The sequence below is a fragment of the Aspergillus aculeatinus genome, assembly GCF_003184765.1.
Source record: "Aspergillus aculeatinus CBS 121060 unplaced genomic scaffold BO66scaffold_13, whole genome shotgun sequence".
Taxonomy (NCBI): Eukaryota; Fungi; Ascomycota; class Eurotiomycetes; order Eurotiales; family Aspergillaceae; genus Aspergillus; species Aspergillus aculeatinus.
In genome coordinates, this window is record NW_020291482.1 from 136476 (window position 1) to 151023 (window position 14548).

Here is a 14548-nt window from a genome sequence, read left to right on the forward strand (position 1 = left end):
TGCAGCAGCTTGAGCCTTGGGGCCGGGGCCGGGGCCCTGGGAATGAGCCCAGGGAAGCATAGAGGTCACGTGATATTTCTCTTCACCAATGGTATTCAACCACAGAGTCTCGCTTCCGACTAGCGCGCGCTCGGTCCCCACCGGGCTGTGCATATAAGCCGCGTCCGCCCGCCGCCCTTTTACACTTTTTCTTCTTTCTTTTCTTCATACTTACCTTGTTTGGGTGACTGCGATCAAGAAGGCGGTTCACCACAGATTGGTCCCTGCATTGCACAGCGCGGCGGAACAGTCTGTTCAACGGCCTTCGGGTCATTGACAGGCGTATTCTTTGGCACTCTTCTCTCTTGAGAGAAACCTTTTTTCCTTTTCATCAGATCTCGGGCCAGTGGCTCGAGGGTGGAGAAGAGGTAGTAGCTTTGTTTTTGTAGCGTTGTCTGCGAGTAGACACCGGTGTTTTGTCATTGCGGTTGTGGCTGAGCTTGGGCGTTTCCCCTCGAGAGCTGAAGCTTCGGTCGCCGAGCTCAGCTAGCTACGGAGTAGCCCGATGACGTTGAATCGCCACCTGTCTGTCGCCCCGTATATATGCTGTCATCGTCCTGCTCACAACCTGTCACCAAACAAACAACCTCCCTAACTTCATTGCCTGCTTAATTGTCTCTCCTACCTCAACCACTATCCTACCTAACTCACACCCCTCGCAATTCATCCGCACGCGAACCAACTATCCAAGATGCCTATCCCAATCCCTCCCGCTCTCGACGAGACCACCCAGTCCTCCCTCGCCACCGAGAACAACCCTACCACCTCCTCGTCCACCAACACCACAAACCCAAGCTTCTCCTCGTCGAACCCCTCGCAATCCGACAGCGACAGACCACTGAGCAAAGAGGAAGCCGATCGGTTATACGAAGAGCGAATGGAGGAGGAGTACGCGAAGCGCGAGGGAGGCGCTTGATCTGACCAAGTAGTCCCCGCAGCAGGAGCAGCACCACCACCACAATCTATCTACCTGGTGGGATGAATGTCTGTGTATATCTACCTGTGAACATACCATACGTGATACAATACCTCACTCAACAAGTTTCGTCATTCCTGCTCCTTTTCTGGGAATGCATGTAACAAGCACACATCCCCCTCTAAAACATCGTAGTTTGCATATAGAAAACCAAACTCACAGTGCCATGGAATAACTTATCACAGCGCATCTCAGTCCTTCACCCTGCCACCAAAAAAGAACTTGCAAAGAAGAAAGCCCACCACCCGACTCGAACCCCCGCCAACCCCTCACCTATCAACAGGACATGACACCCCTACCTCGAAAAGAGGTCTGAGAAAGATACAAAAAAAACTGGTAGCTTCTCTTTGATTGAGCGTGTCATCCTTAGTGCAGGGGCCATGCTAATCTTCTCTGTATCGTTTCAAATTGACCAAATGCCCGAAGGCACCAGGAGATGATTACATTGGGATATATAGGAAGCACGGGTAGCAGGGAGAGGCTTGATTGGTTGGTAGCTTGGGCGGTGCGGGAGGGCATAATTTGCGGGGGCACAGGGCTTACCTCAGCTCTGGTTTGACTGCCCTGTAGGTGGTAATCCAGGTGTGAGGGCTGGGTTGTGCTGTTTGGGAGGGGTAAGGTTGATTGAGAGTGGTTGCTTGTGCGGGAAGGTTGAAGGGGTATGGGCAATGCGCAGCTCGTTGAAATGGTCTGTTGGTTGGGGGCAAGGTCCCTCGAGGGTTGAACCCACCCCCGCCTGTTGCGCTTGTTTCTGGGTCTGTCTGCTTCCCTGGACAACGGTTATTGTGAGTGGGTTAGCGTGAGCAGAATGATCCCTCAGATTGATAGTCCAGCAGGCGGTTTGGTAGCGGGGGCACGGCCAGGGCAACAGGGTCCAGAGTGCAGTACAATAAGAAGCAAGAAGGAGAATAGATACTCCTCCGTGGTGCCGGGGAGTGGGTGGGACGGCGACAGGCTAGCAGGTCTGCCTCCTCATCCGCTCCAGCGTCCATGAGCTTGACTTCGGGCCTTCTACATATCAACTCGCATCTATAGTCTCGAACATATGTGACTGTGTAGGGCATTCTCACCGTAATGTATCTAATGCATAAAATCCCACCTATCACTTAACATATTTTGGAGATTCATTGCGACCGACCACCAGGAAGAAATGATGTCTACCGAACGTAGGGATGCAGTGTCTGAACCGATTCCTGGAATTGCTCTTCTGTCAATCGAGCCTGCATTTGTTATTCGATGCTTGAGGCTCGACTCAAAGAAATACAGGGGACTCCTCTACCGCCGCTCCAACGCAGGACAAGCTCATAGAAGTGACTCGAGCGTCGGCAACCTGCATACAGGCATGCCGTCTGTTCGGAGTTTTTATTCGCAAACGTGCCAGTTGCAATCGATATATCTACTCTACACATCATAAAACTACCTATGGAGACTTTAGCTATGTAAGTCCTCACCTGCTGACGTCGTATATACGCGGGCATCATATTTCCGTCGACAGAAATGCATAGTTGTACCGGTCTTGTTCTTTTCGCTCTTATACTTCAGACCACAGCAACCGTCGCGCCAGACCAAAGCGACGAACCACTGCCACAACCAGGCCTCCGTGAACCCAGGCCTAACCTGTACGTTGTTCCTGCCATCATGTTGTACTGACTGGGAGACGATGCCAATCACAATTCACAGAGCCACGCAGACCATCACTATCCCGGAGATCCAGATTCCTACATCCGTCGAGTCGGTGCTCAGGACCGCACTCCCGACATCCTATCTTTCCCAGATAGCTGACCCATCAGCCCGGGCGTCGATCGTTAGCGAGATACGAGACGGTCTCCGCCCTGAGTGGTATAGCACTCTGCCTGCGGACGTGAAGCACTTCTTCTCCACGGCATACACGGCCGGTGGTGTGTGTCATGCGAAATCCCGTGGTGGTGTACCTGCTCCTGCACCGACTGGACTGGGGCCTGGGGTGATAGGTGTCGCTGCAGTGATGGGCGTGATGAACGCTCTTTGAAGTGTTTGGTGGCCTTGCCAAACAAAGGAGATATGAGGGGGGGAGGAATGGTTACGTTTGTTGCGTTAGTAAATGGGATAATGATCATTTTCCCATCGGACGACTCTGCTCCTTGACATTCTTGCTGCAATCCGCCTCGTTGCCTGCTTCTGCCTCAAAAAATACGGATCGTCATATCGCAGGTTGCCGTAGAAGGTCTCAGCCGGCTTCCCTTTGTGGGGATAGAGGATCTGTTCTGTATCGAAGCTCTACACCTCCACGAGACATAGCTTGCCTGCCCAGCCAGAACAGCAAGGAAGAAAGTGACAGAGGTAGTAGTCGATGAACCATAAATTGAGTCCAGAAAGGCTTCGTGTTTTCAGCAGATGTCCCCACGCCAAGCTTAAAGAAGTCTCCGAGAAACAAGCATCTGAACAATAGTCCTCAAGAATTGAAGCCGTCTAGCCAAGACCGGTACGTATTCAGGTCCCATTCTTGACTCGTAACCCGAGGGAAACCAGGTGGATATACTTCCCTTGATGCCGTACTAATATGCCTTGGCAAAGTCAGTGCTCCATGCTGCTGGAAAAAATAGTATAACAGAAACTCCCTGCATTGGAAAAATCTCTAGCGTGTCTCCAAATCTGTTGGAGAGCTGCCACTATCGATAAATAGATCCTGGCCCGTATGGGGCGAGCTTACGGCCTGTGTCCGAGACCGGGCAATATCCGCATAATACGCCGGGACGTGGTGAGCTTGCGAGAAAAAAACCCAAACAGGTAGCCTTCGCCGAATGGGAAGCACCAGCGCATTTGCGCCGTCGTATTTACGGCGCAGATGCTATGCTAAATGCTAGCACCCCTGTAGGTCAGACAGCGTGGTCTGCACAAGTGCCTCGTGCTGCGGCTGTGCCATGATGTCGCAAGCTCGATCATGATGTCAACTATGACAGAGAAGCTGTTGAACAATGGGATGATGTTCACTGAAGCTTGAGTTGGTCCAGATGATCTCAGGGTCGGAGATGAGACAGCGTCGGGCAAGACGCTGTAACGCGACCATGACGCCAATGAACATGACACGAACCCCGCTCAGGAAGTCTCATAGTGTCCCCCAAGGCCCAATGGCTCCAACACCCAAGTCAGTGAGGCGACGAGCCGTGCCGGATGCGGTGCGGGATTCTGGACAAGCTCCTTCTTCGGTGTATGGCTGCAGCAGTCAGTGGTTGACCCCCTCTCGGGAAATTCCCACCTCCCTACCTGCAAAAGGTCTCCAGCAGCTGGCACTGACCACTCAGCAGACTGGTAAATGTCATCAACAGCGGTGTTTCACCAATCACTCTCGGGGTATTGGGTTAACGCCGAAGGAAATCGAGCGCGGTCCGCGGATGATCTTCGCCCGCTGACCATTATCCACTCGCTCATTGGTGGACAACCAGGCAGCCTGGAAGGGCCTTCCCACGTAAAGAACAAAAGTGGTTTTCTAAGAGGATCCAAAGGGGGTCCCTATAAATATATGGAAGGAGTCCTCTTCAGACGAGATGAGGGGTACTCGTGAAGATCAAGTCACAAAAGAAACCTTCCAGAATCATTCTTCGTAACGACCTCAACTTCCTCTTTTCCAGCCTTACCGGAATTGCAGCGAAGGTCTAGAACTGGAATCGTCCCGGCCTCGCTTTTTCCGCTGGTCCAGTCCTGACGTCAGGCCTCAGGCCAACCAACACCAACAAACCATCCATCCCATTGTCGAATCCTGAAATCCTGAAATCCTTTCATTCTATACCATCAACCAAAACACAATCTCTCCATCATGGCTCTTCTTTTCATCAAACAAAAGCTCTTCCCCGGAAGTCAACAAAAAGCTTCCAGCCCATTTGGTTCGTGCCCCACTTGTCCTGAGTTTGGCCTCCAGCCCTAAAAGCATAAGCTAACATACCATTGCATACTTCCAGGCAAGCCGTTGTTGTCCAACTCCGAAGCCGATGAGATCTACGTCAACCGCGACTTGGAGGCTCAACGCTCCTACGACACTTTCCGCCCTGAATCCCCCGTCTCGGATGTGGACAGCACAAGCACCAGCACAAGCTCCCGGTCGCGCATCAACCCGCGCATTGTCTCCGATGCCATTCTGGGCCTGTCGGATGGGTTGACCGTGCCGTTCGCCCTGAGCGCGGGTCTTTCTGCTCTCGGAAACACCAAGGTGGTCGTGCTGGGTGGCTTGGCCGAGCTGACCGCTGGTGCCATCTCCATGGGACTGGGCGGTTACGTGGGAGCCAAGAGTGAAGCGTAAGTTGGTTCCTTTGCCTGCCATGCTTCAACCTTCCAAAACACTCCCTAACAGTTATCGCAGTGAGTCGTACGAAGCCACCGTCCGCGAAGCCAAGGAGCTGATCGCCTCCTCGCCCGCCGAAACCACCGCCATTGTCCACTCCATCTTCTCGTCGTACCGTCTCCCCGCCGAAGTCATCTCCGAGATCAGCCACTCGCTGCACGCCTCGGAGGAGCGTCTCCTGGAGTTCCTCATCAGCTTCCACCACAAGGAGTCTCAGCCCGACTGCAACCAGGCCTGGATCTCGGCGATCACGCTTGCGCTGGGCTACTTCGTCGGCGGCTTCATCCCGCTCATCCCGTACTTCTTCGTCAACCAGGTCATTTTCGCGCTGTACATGAGCATTGGCGTCATGGCCGTCACGCTCCTGGCGTTCGGGTACATCAAGACGTGTGTCGTGCGCGGCTGGACCGGACGCGACAACATCGTGGCCGGTCTCAAGGGCGGAGTGCAGATGGTGTTTGTGGGTGGTGTGGCGGCAGGGGCAGCCATTGCTCTGGTGCGACTGATCGACGCGGGAGATGTATAACCAGCCCGAAGAGTGCTTTGCGACCCGTCTGGCCAACGCCAACCTTCTCGACCTCTCGACCTCTCGACCTTGTCTTCGACCACCAAAAAGTTCACTCACGCCATAATGACATGTACAAATATATAGATACCACGGATATAGAGCCGGCGTTAATGCTTCCATAAAAAAAAAAATGGGGTTTGAGGGGGGTTTAGGGTTGGGGTTGGGGTTGGGGGGTGGTGGTGGCGGAGGAGGTGTATTTGGGGGGGTGGGGAGGGGGTTTGGTGGGCTGGGGTCTGCTTCGTCTTCGGAGGATGGGTCTTCGTTGTCTTCGTAGCCTTCGTCGTCTTCGGCGTCGGTGTCGGTTTCGGCGTCGGTGTCGGTTTCGGTGTCGGAGTCGGTGTCGATGTCGATGTCTTCTGATGTGATGGTGGAGGTGGTGGTGCTGGTCACGTTGTCATAAGGGGCTGAGCTGTGATGAGGACCGGAGGGTGCAGCTCCAGCTCCAGCTCCAGCGACTGGCCCAGAGGAACGCAGTGCGTAGCGGAAGCTGTGCAGTCTACGCAGCATGGCTAGCTCGGGAGGGGACTGCGCCTGAGACTGGTCCTGAGACATGGCGGTCAAGTGAACACGGCTCTCGAGCTTTTGAGATCTCCTTGCTGCAGATTAGAGGAAGAGGGGAGTTTAGTTGATGGCTTTGATGGAGATGGTGATGCAGAAGATCTAAGAGAAACTTACTTTTACTTGGTTTCGAGCTGATGAGCCGGTGGCTGAATAAGACCAGCTGAAGAGTTCTTAGGATTGTCTGCTGAAGATCGGGAAAGAGGGGAGCTGAGTTGATGGATTTATAAAGATGAAAATGCAGAAGACTTGAGAGAGCTGTCCTTGCTATGGAGATAATAGAAGGTAAAGAGCTGATGGATTCCGAATATGTGATGCTGGGGAGGGAGGATGGTAGAAGAAAGAAGAAAACAAAAAGCAGAATATCGAAGATCTTAATTATTTAAAATTTGGTATGATGACTATTTATAGGGAATCTAATTGATATAAAGATCGAACTCTTGGGGTAATAAGAGTCAGCGGTAGCTGATAGAATACCTATTCACTATAACGAACTGTTGCCTCTAGCTCTATAGAAGCTCTGAGATGCTATTGGTTGAGGCGGGTTGGATATACATATTACCCCAGTGATTCTCAGGTCCCCACCTGCCGAGATACTCTCAGCTAATTGGACTAGTCTCACTCCTGTTTGATGAGTGTGCTTGTGCATTGTAAATTGTAGTGAAGATTTATATTAGTAGGCACATGCTATCATCTGTGATGGCTAAGGCCCGGCCGGGCTGAGGCACCATTTCCTAATACAGTTAGTGGATTCTGGGGTATGGGGGCAGAGCTCGGCGGAGAGATGACTCAGCAGGCTGCTAGCTGCTTACCGCTTACCCCTTGCTCTGATAGAACCAAGATCCGCATTCTGCCTGCAGAACTATCGCCTCTGTAGGCGGTCAATGCAGCTTTGTGTTTTGACACTGTCTTTGCAGGTAGAAGAATGCCAGACATAAGCAATGAGTTTTAATTCTATCTAAATACTACCTCTTACTCTCTATCGACATATTTATTTATTGCTAGATCTTTCTCTAGTAAGAATCCTGAGCTTAGTCCCAAGAACAGAAACTCTTCTCCAATCCACAGCTACAGCCTGTCAGACGAGATAAGCTGATAAGCACCGCCTATAAAACCCGCCGTATAGCATATTTCCTTCTCCCCCACAATTTCCTCCCCCTCTTTTCCTGTTCCCATCTGCGCCAAACCTCCATCCTACACCACCCTCTTACACCTACCCCCCAGCAAAACCCCCGCCATGACCGCCGAAGGCCTCACTCCGGAGCAACTCGCCTTCTTCCACGAGAACGGCTACCTCGTCCTGCCCGACCACCTCACCCCAGCCGAGGTCCAACGCTGCCTCACGGAGACCAACCACCTCCTCGACACCTTCCCGCTCGACACCCACCCGCTCACGCAGTTCACCACGGGCGACGACGACTCCCACAAGGACCACGTCGGCGACGACTACTTCCTCACCTCGGGCGACAAGATCCGGTTCTTCTTCGAGCCGGACGCCTTCGACCGGGCCACGCCGGGCGCGCTCCTCAAGCCCAAGCAGCAGGCCGTCAACAAGATCGGCCACTCCCTGCACAGCCTGTCCCCACCGTTCCGCGAGGTCAGCCTGACCCCGCGCAACGCCGCCATCGCCCGCTCCCTCGGCTTCCGCGACCCCCGCGTCCTCCAGAGCATGGTCATCTGCAAGCAGCCCAGCATCGGCGGCGCCGTGCCCAGCCACCAGGACTCGACCTTCCTGTACACCGACCCGCCCTCCGCCGTCGGCTGGTGGTTCGCGCTGCAGGACGCCGCCGTCGAGAACGGCACCCTCGGCATGGTCCCCGGCTCGCATCGGCGGAATGGCATCGCGCGGCGGTTCGTGCGCCGCGTCCCCGATGGCAGTCGCGGGACGGAGTTCGTGGAGAATACCGGTGCCAGGGTGCCCAAGGGCTCGGTTGAGGATGAAACGCGAGAAGAACGGGAGGTGCAGCTGTTGGATATCAAGGCCGGCTCGTTGGTGCTCATTCACGGCAATGTCCTGCATCAGAGCTCGAGGAATACGAGTCCCCGGAGTCGGTTCGCGTATACGTTTCATGTCATCGAGGGCGCCGAGGGCTGGGTCTATGATGAGCGGAATTGGTTGCAGCCGCCCGAGAATGGGGAGGGGTTTACGCGGTTGGTTTAGGGGTGGGGCTGGGGTTGTATATTCTTGACGACGGTTTGTGGATGGGGCAGTGTAGCTGCAACGATTGTATATGCAATGAAAATTAGCCTGTCAACTATGTCAATGTGGAGATACTTCGTAGACCTTCATGTCTATCTTTTGGTTTTGCTGGGGTATCATGGATTGCGCTGACTACTACGGAATAACTACTTGATGGCGTTGCACCCGCTGGGCGGCAAACTCCCACTTCCCCTCTCAACATCGACTAATAATCCAACACAACACAATCGTGCCCTGTGCCAATACCACCACGTCTATCCTCCTCTCTTTTGGGGGAGGGGACGTTTCACCAAGAATGGATTCTCGTCCCCAAAGGCTTTGTTCGGCGGTTTCCAACCGTTCGTTCCCTGTTCTTTCAAACGCGTTGAAAGAATACAAAGCATGGCCAACCCACCCTTTCATTTGCAAGTGGACAATGATCCAGCGGCCAAAAATATGTCGCCCACAAAGGGCCGGAGGCTGCTAGTCTTTCACCGGTGATGGACTCAAGCAACATAATTATAGATTTCCGTCTGGGTGGGAAGTGGCAGTAGATGAACGATGTACATAAAGCCTGACCGGTAACGTTTCTCTTCCTTGAGAGACACATATTGGCAATCTTCTGACTCCTCATCGAAAGAATCAACCTAGGACTGCGATTTACAGATTCACCGTCACGTCAACTTGCATTTAACCTACCAGCGCGTATTATGTGCTTTCCAACCAAGGCAGATTCAGGGCCTGGTTCCTCACAATCCAAGAAGAATGCCCCTCCCCCCCAAAATAAAGTAACAAAGTCCTCCCCGGCGAGAGCGTCCCGGCAGAAGTCCCGCGCAAGGCCCTTCCCTCGTGATTCACTGTCGCCGGAATTGGTTGCCGCTGCCATAGAGAGAGCTAACACGAAATCTCCGGATCAGGATCCACAATCATCAAAGGATGCTGCTGCTGCTCCTGACGTACAAGCAAGTACCGCTGGTGATCCACCGTTACCAAAGCCTGTTGCCGCTCCTCAAGCAACAGCAAGCACAAACCCCCCTGCTCGTGATCCACCATCGCTGAAGCCTGTTGCCGCTCCTAGAGGAACAGTGACAGCGAGACCCCTAGCGCGCAAGCCAACAGTGGGAATGTCCCTTGCGACGTTTGCGAGACCAGCAATTGCCGCTCCCCGCACTCATGTTCCTCTGTCAGTGGCTCTGGCACAAGCAAAATCATATCCCCTCCCTGGCGGTCCATTGTCGCCAGATTCGATTGCTAGACTAAAAGCGTACGCGAATCGCAAACCTCGTCCTCGTGATCCACTGGTGGCAGAGACCCTTGGGACTCTTGCAGCAATAGCGAAAGCGACTCCCCCCACTCGTGATCCACTGTCGCTGGGGTCTGTTGCCGCTCCTAAAGCAGAAGCGAAAGCGAAATCCCCCCCTCCTCGTCCGTTGTCAAGAAAGTCGATTGCAACTCTGAAAGCAAAGACGCTCGGGAACATCTACTATGACCTCAACCGTGTTGGCAAGGTGCGCATTAACGTGCGGGAGGGCAGAAAAATCACCACCGACCGCACGCGCTACTGGCATGAGTGCAAGAAGGCAACGAACTTCATCAGTAAGATCGTAAATCTGGTCGCAGGGCTGGATGATTCGTACCATTCCGCCGAAGGCTTAGCGCTCTCGGACGAGGTTGATGACCTGCTGCAGCGCATCGGTTGGGAAGGGTTCGCGATCGCTGCCTACTCGGAAGCCTTTCGGCGCCTCCTCTCCCTAGACCAAGAGGTCGACGCCCAGCTGCGGCAAGAGGTACTTGAGGCCCTCACGGCCAACAAGAACAGTCTGGAGCTCTACGGCCGCGTGCGCAACATCGACTGGCGTGGCCTGCTGCTCCCGTACTCCAACGACAACATCCGCTACATGGGCCCGGCGCTGAAGCTCGTCAAGAAGTTCTGGGACCGCCATCCGCACGAGCTTGCGATCCCTCTCGACGGCGGAGACCATGTCATAACCCCGAGTTACGATAATCATCGTCAGCCCAATGTCACCAAGAACATCTGGGACCCCGCAGACTGGAAAGACCACGTCGACCCGAAGGACAACCCCGAAATTAACGTCACCATGCGCTGGGCACATGTATATGATTTGGGATGTTGCGACTTCTGCGAATCCCCGCATGTCTGCCGGTGCGAGGTGCAGTCGATGCCTGGGGAGCTCGTGGAGCTCGTCAAGACGGCGGACCGGGGCATCGGGGTGCGTGCGCTGTGGCCCTTCCGCAAAGGGGACATTCTGGGCGAGTACATCGGGCGGCTCATCCCGGACGGCAGCAGGCCGGATCAGACCTATGCTCTGGGGTGGGAGGCGCTGAGTGACCCTCGTACCCGAGGCATAGTGTCCGTAGACGCATACTACCAGGGCAACTGGGCCCGGTTCGTCAATCATGTTTGCGAAAACGCGTCGGTGGAATACCGCTGCAGAACCTTCGGGGACCGCGCTGCCATGACGCTCGAGGCCACGCGGGATATCGCCATGTATGAAGAGCTTACAGTCAACTATGGGCCTAAGTACTGGAAAACGAGGCAATGCCGCTGCGGGTCGTCCAACTGTTATTCCGCAAGGCAGGCGGAAGCACCACCGAAGAAGGGGAGAGCAAGAAAAACTGGGATGGGAATTTCTCTCAGGGAAATCCAGGAAGCTGTGACGGGAAAGGACGTTGCGGAGGAGTCACAAGCCGTACAAGGAAACGCCGGTGATGATGGTGAGAACATGGTGGGAGGCGGAGAAGGTGAAGAGGTGCTGTGTCCAGATCCATCATCCAACGTGGTCATATACCAAGATCCGCCAAAGAACAATGGTGGAGATGGTGACCACCCAGAGAAGGATGACCACAAGGACAAGAACTATGTTCCCGAAGACGATAGTGATGGGGACGATGATGATCCAGGACCGACGGTGGTGGAAGCAGCGGAAGTGATGGATCTGAGTGGTTGAGGGAGAAACTGAGACTGAGTCAATGATGAAGCTGTTGAATAGAGCGTATACTGTATACTGTACTGTTGTATAAGTTAGGTAGAATCATAAGAAGATGTTACTAAGCTTCAAGGTTAGGTGAATAACTAGGTAATCCAAGGTCAATAATCCCAATTGGGAAGGCAGGCACAACCCCGCATTTTCTCCCCACAACACGTGAGGGGAAAGACACTCTCACTGAGTGAATGACCTCAAACCACCTCGTTTTCTGCTCTCATTCTTCCCATCGACTTGCCTTCATGTACTCTCTGGGTGCAAAAGGAACATCACCTTATATCAAACTCTGACCCATAACTTATACTTGATCCATACCACCATACCACTGCCACTGCCACTGCCACTGCCGCCTTGAAGCAAGGGGTGAGGTACTCTACATTGACGTCTTCCACCGACGACAGACTTGATGTAGCTCCCATCCGATCCGAAATACTGCCAATGTATCGCTTCAATACAATCGTCCGCTGTCACCCTTGGAGGTCACACTGCCTGCCAAGAAACCTCCGGTCGTCGATAGCGTCCCGGCGCGGACTCCTTACTCAGAGCTATGCCCGAGGGCCATCCGAGGTAAGCTGCTGCACCTCGCCCAAAGCGTCCACCCTCTGAAGCTGACATTCGGTTCCTTCAATCTGAAGCCTCCGTTGTTCGATTCGACGGTTGGCGATCATTTCGCCCAGATTGTCAAGGTACATGGCGACCGCACAGCGTATGTCTACACTGGATTTATCTTATCTGCAGGCCAGCCACAGCTGATTTCCCGCTAACCGATTTGGACCCAGCGTCATCTCCAAGCATCAAGACGAAAGACTAACATATGCCGCTCTGGACGCTAAAAGCAATGCGTTTGCAAGGGGCCTGGAATCCATCGGGGTGCGCCGAGGTGACCGAGTCGGAGTCATGTTGGGAAACTCCATCGAATACGCCATCGTATGCAAACAGCCTGCAATAGAATACCCAGTCGAAGCGAGGAACCAGCAGCTTACGAGGTCTCTATAGGTAACTTATGCACTGTTTAAATTAGGAGCAATTCTGGTGAGTCTAATGCCATTCTACGGAATGCGTGAAAGTAGTCTCATTCGTTCAGGTACCCATCAATCCATCATTCAACACCACTCAGCTAGCATCGGCCCTAAGTCACCTCGATACAAGCCATCTGGTAGTCAGTGCGGAGTCAAATTTGCCCCGAAAGCCTCCACGGAGCAATGTCCCACTTCTGGAGACTATCGTGCCGGATCTTACCAGCCCTCGACTAAAGTCAGAAATCATCCCTTCACTGAAGAATGTTATTCTTGTCGACAACTCTTCTGGTCGCTTTCAAGGCACCGACTACCGGGTACTTACGCCATATGCCTCACTTACATCAGACGCTGCCTCTGATGGGAGCTCTCTACCACCGCAGAACCTGTCCCCTGATGACATTATTAACATTCAATTCACATCCGGAACAACTGCAATGCCCAAGGCTGCCTGTCTGACGCACCGCTCAATTCTGAACAACGGCTCCCAGATCGGAGACCGCATGCGCCTCACCCCGGAGGATATTGTCTGCTGCCCCCCACCTCTCTTTCACTGCTTCGGCTCTGTTTTGGGGTACATGGCGACGGGGACCCACGGTTCTTCCATTGTGTTCCCGACTGAGTCCTTTAATGCTAGAGCCGCTCTCAAAGCAGTGCAAGAAGAACGGTGCACAGCCCTTTACGGTGTGCCCACCATGTTTCTCGAAGAGCTCAGTCTGCTCGAGAGTGGCGAGGTCTCGCCCGAAGGTTTCCAGTACCTCCGGACTGGCATCGCAGCCGGAAGCAGCATTCCAGCGGAGTTGATGAAGAAGCTTCACAAGATTCTCAACCTCACCGAACTGACCATCTGCTACGGCATGACCGAGACCAGCCCAGTCTCCGCCATGACTACAACCGACGACCCGATCGACAAGCGTATCCATACCGTCGGCACTCTCCTGCCCCACGTGGAAGCCAAAGTGGTTGACTTGACCGACCACCGCAAGATTGTTCCCGTCGATGTCCGCGGAGAACTAGCCGTCAGCGGCTACCTCCTGATGAAAGAATACTGGAACGACCCGAAGAAAACAGCCGAGGTCATGATTCCCGACGAGAACGGGAAAGTCTGGATGCACGTATGTCATTGAGTTCCTGAGTCTGATGATCGATCCCACTAATGATGACTACCTAGACTGGTGACGAGGCAACCATCTGCCCAGATGGCTACATCACAATCACAGGCCGCGTCAAAGACCTTATTATACGCGGTGGCGAAAATATCCATCCCCTCGAGGTAGAAAATTGTATTCTTGCCTACCCCGGAGTCTTGAATGTTTCGGTCGTTGGAGTTCCCGACGAACGATACGGCGAGGCGGTGGCTGCCTTTATCATACACCGAGACCCCGACGGTGAGGATGCTAGGGAGGAGAAGGTCAAGAGATATGTCAACGAGACGCTGAGCAATCACCTTGGTGCGTACAATCCAAGGGTCTTTCAGATTCGAGAATTGCTAACAGCTGAAACAGTCCCTAAATACGTGTTCTTCCTGCCGTCCTCGGAGTCGTTCCCGAAAACTGCGAGTGGCAAGGTTCAGAAATTCATGCTTCGTGAGATTGCAGTGAAGAGCTTGAAGGAGAGGGAGAGCCATTCTGCATGATGGACTGGCTTATCGATAAGGGCATCTACGCTACATGAGGAGCTATTGGTTAGGGTGGGAACTTACTTTGCCATGTAACTACTCCTGGGATCTATCAGAGTTGAATTGGAAAAGTACATAGATGTAAAACATTTCACTCCATGATGGACAAAAGATGAATTATGGGTAGACAATTAGCGCTACGATTCGAATGCGCGCCATGAAACTTACTTATCATGGACATATTTGATCGAGCGCTGCATGATGAAATAGTTGG

At 53.4% G+C, this 14548-nt stretch overlaps 5 protein-coding genes across 5 annotated transcripts; all 5 read left to right on the forward strand.

Moving 5' to 3' along the window:
- Positions 1 to 730: 730 nt before the first annotated feature.
- Positions 731 to 3023, forward strand: BO66DRAFT_436575 (uncharacterized protein; the record flags this gene model as incomplete). The annotated part of the gene is made up of 2 exons (XM_025650936.1): positions 731 to 927; positions 2696 to 3023. 2 exons carry the CDS (start codon positions 731 to 733, stop codon positions 3021 to 3023), a joined length of 525 nt encoding a protein of 174 aa, XP_025505908.1.
- A 1370-nt stretch (positions 3024 to 4393) lies between these two features.
- BO66DRAFT_419023 (VIT1/CCC1 transporter family protein) lies at positions 4394 to 6019 on the forward strand. Its single transcript, XM_025649782.1, has 3 exons — positions 4394 to 4875; positions 4951 to 5284; positions 5349 to 6019. Exons 1-3 carry the CDS (start codon positions 4809 to 4811, stop codon positions 5854 to 5856), a joined length of 909 nt encoding a protein of 302 aa, XP_025505909.1. The 5' UTR covers positions 4394 to 4808; the 3' UTR covers positions 5857 to 6019.
- A 1605-nt stretch (positions 6020 to 7624) lies between these two features.
- On the forward strand, positions 7625 to 8617 carry BO66DRAFT_469818 (phytanoyl-CoA dioxygenase family protein; the record flags this gene model as incomplete). Its single annotated transcript, XM_025652746.1, has 1 exon — positions 7625 to 8617. Exon 1 carries the CDS (start codon positions 7694 to 7696, stop codon positions 8615 to 8617), a length of 924 nt encoding a protein of 307 aa, XP_025505910.1. The 5' UTR covers positions 7625 to 7693.
- A 546-nt stretch (positions 8618 to 9163) lies between these two features.
- On the forward strand, positions 9164 to 11693 carry BO66DRAFT_37727 (SET domain protein). The gene is made up of 3 exons (XM_025645741.1): positions 9164 to 9198; positions 9276 to 9423; positions 9553 to 11693. The coding sequence occupies exons 2-3, from the start codon at positions 9346 to 9348 to the stop codon at positions 11602 to 11604; spliced, it is 2130 nt and encodes a 709-aa protein (XP_025505911.1). The 5' UTR covers positions 9164 to 9198; positions 9276 to 9345; the 3' UTR covers positions 11605 to 11693.
- A 185-nt stretch (positions 11694 to 11878) lies between these two features.
- BO66DRAFT_419025 (putative AMP-binding enzyme) lies at positions 11879 to 14392 on the forward strand. Its single transcript, XM_025649783.1, has 7 exons — positions 11879 to 12207; positions 12276 to 12346; positions 12420 to 12567; positions 12637 to 12672; positions 12725 to 13771; positions 13828 to 14107; positions 14162 to 14392. The coding sequence occupies exons 1-7, from the start codon at positions 12079 to 12081 to the stop codon at positions 14290 to 14292; spliced, it is 1842 nt and encodes a 613-aa protein (XP_025505912.1). The 5' UTR covers positions 11879 to 12078; the 3' UTR covers positions 14293 to 14392.
- The last annotated feature ends 156 nt before the right edge of the window (positions 14393 to 14548 follow it).

Coding starts and splice junctions, on each gene's coding strand:
- BO66DRAFT_419023 (XM_025649782.1), top strand. CDS start 4,809: ATGGCTCTTCTTTTCATCAAACAAAAGCTCTTCCCCGGAAGTCAACAA. Junction 4,876..4,950: donor AAAAGCTTCCAGCCCATTTG/GTTCGTGCCCCA, acceptor GCATACTTCCAG/GCAAGCCGTTGTTGTCCAAC. Junction 5,285..5,348: donor GTGGGAGCCAAGAGTGAAGC/GTAAGTTGGTTC, acceptor CAGTTATCGCAG/TGAGTCGTACGAAGCCACCG.
- BO66DRAFT_37727 (XM_025645741.1), top strand. CDS start 9,346: ATGTGCTTTCCAACCAAGGCAGATTCAGGGCCTGGTTCCTCACAATCC. Junction 9,424..9,552: donor CCCCTCCCCCCCAAAATAAA/GTAACAAAGTCC, acceptor TCTCCGGATCAG/GATCCACAATCATCAAAGGA.
- BO66DRAFT_419025 (XM_025649783.1), top strand. CDS start 12,079: ATGTATCGCTTCAATACAATCGTCCGCTGTCACCCTTGGAGGTCACAC. Junction 13,772..13,827: donor ACGGGAAAGTCTGGATGCAC/GTATGTCATTGA, acceptor ATGACTACCTAG/ACTGGTGACGAGGCAACCAT. Junction 14,108..14,161: donor GACGCTGAGCAATCACCTTG/GTGCGTACAATC, acceptor CAGCTGAAACAG/TCCCTAAATACGTGTTCTTC.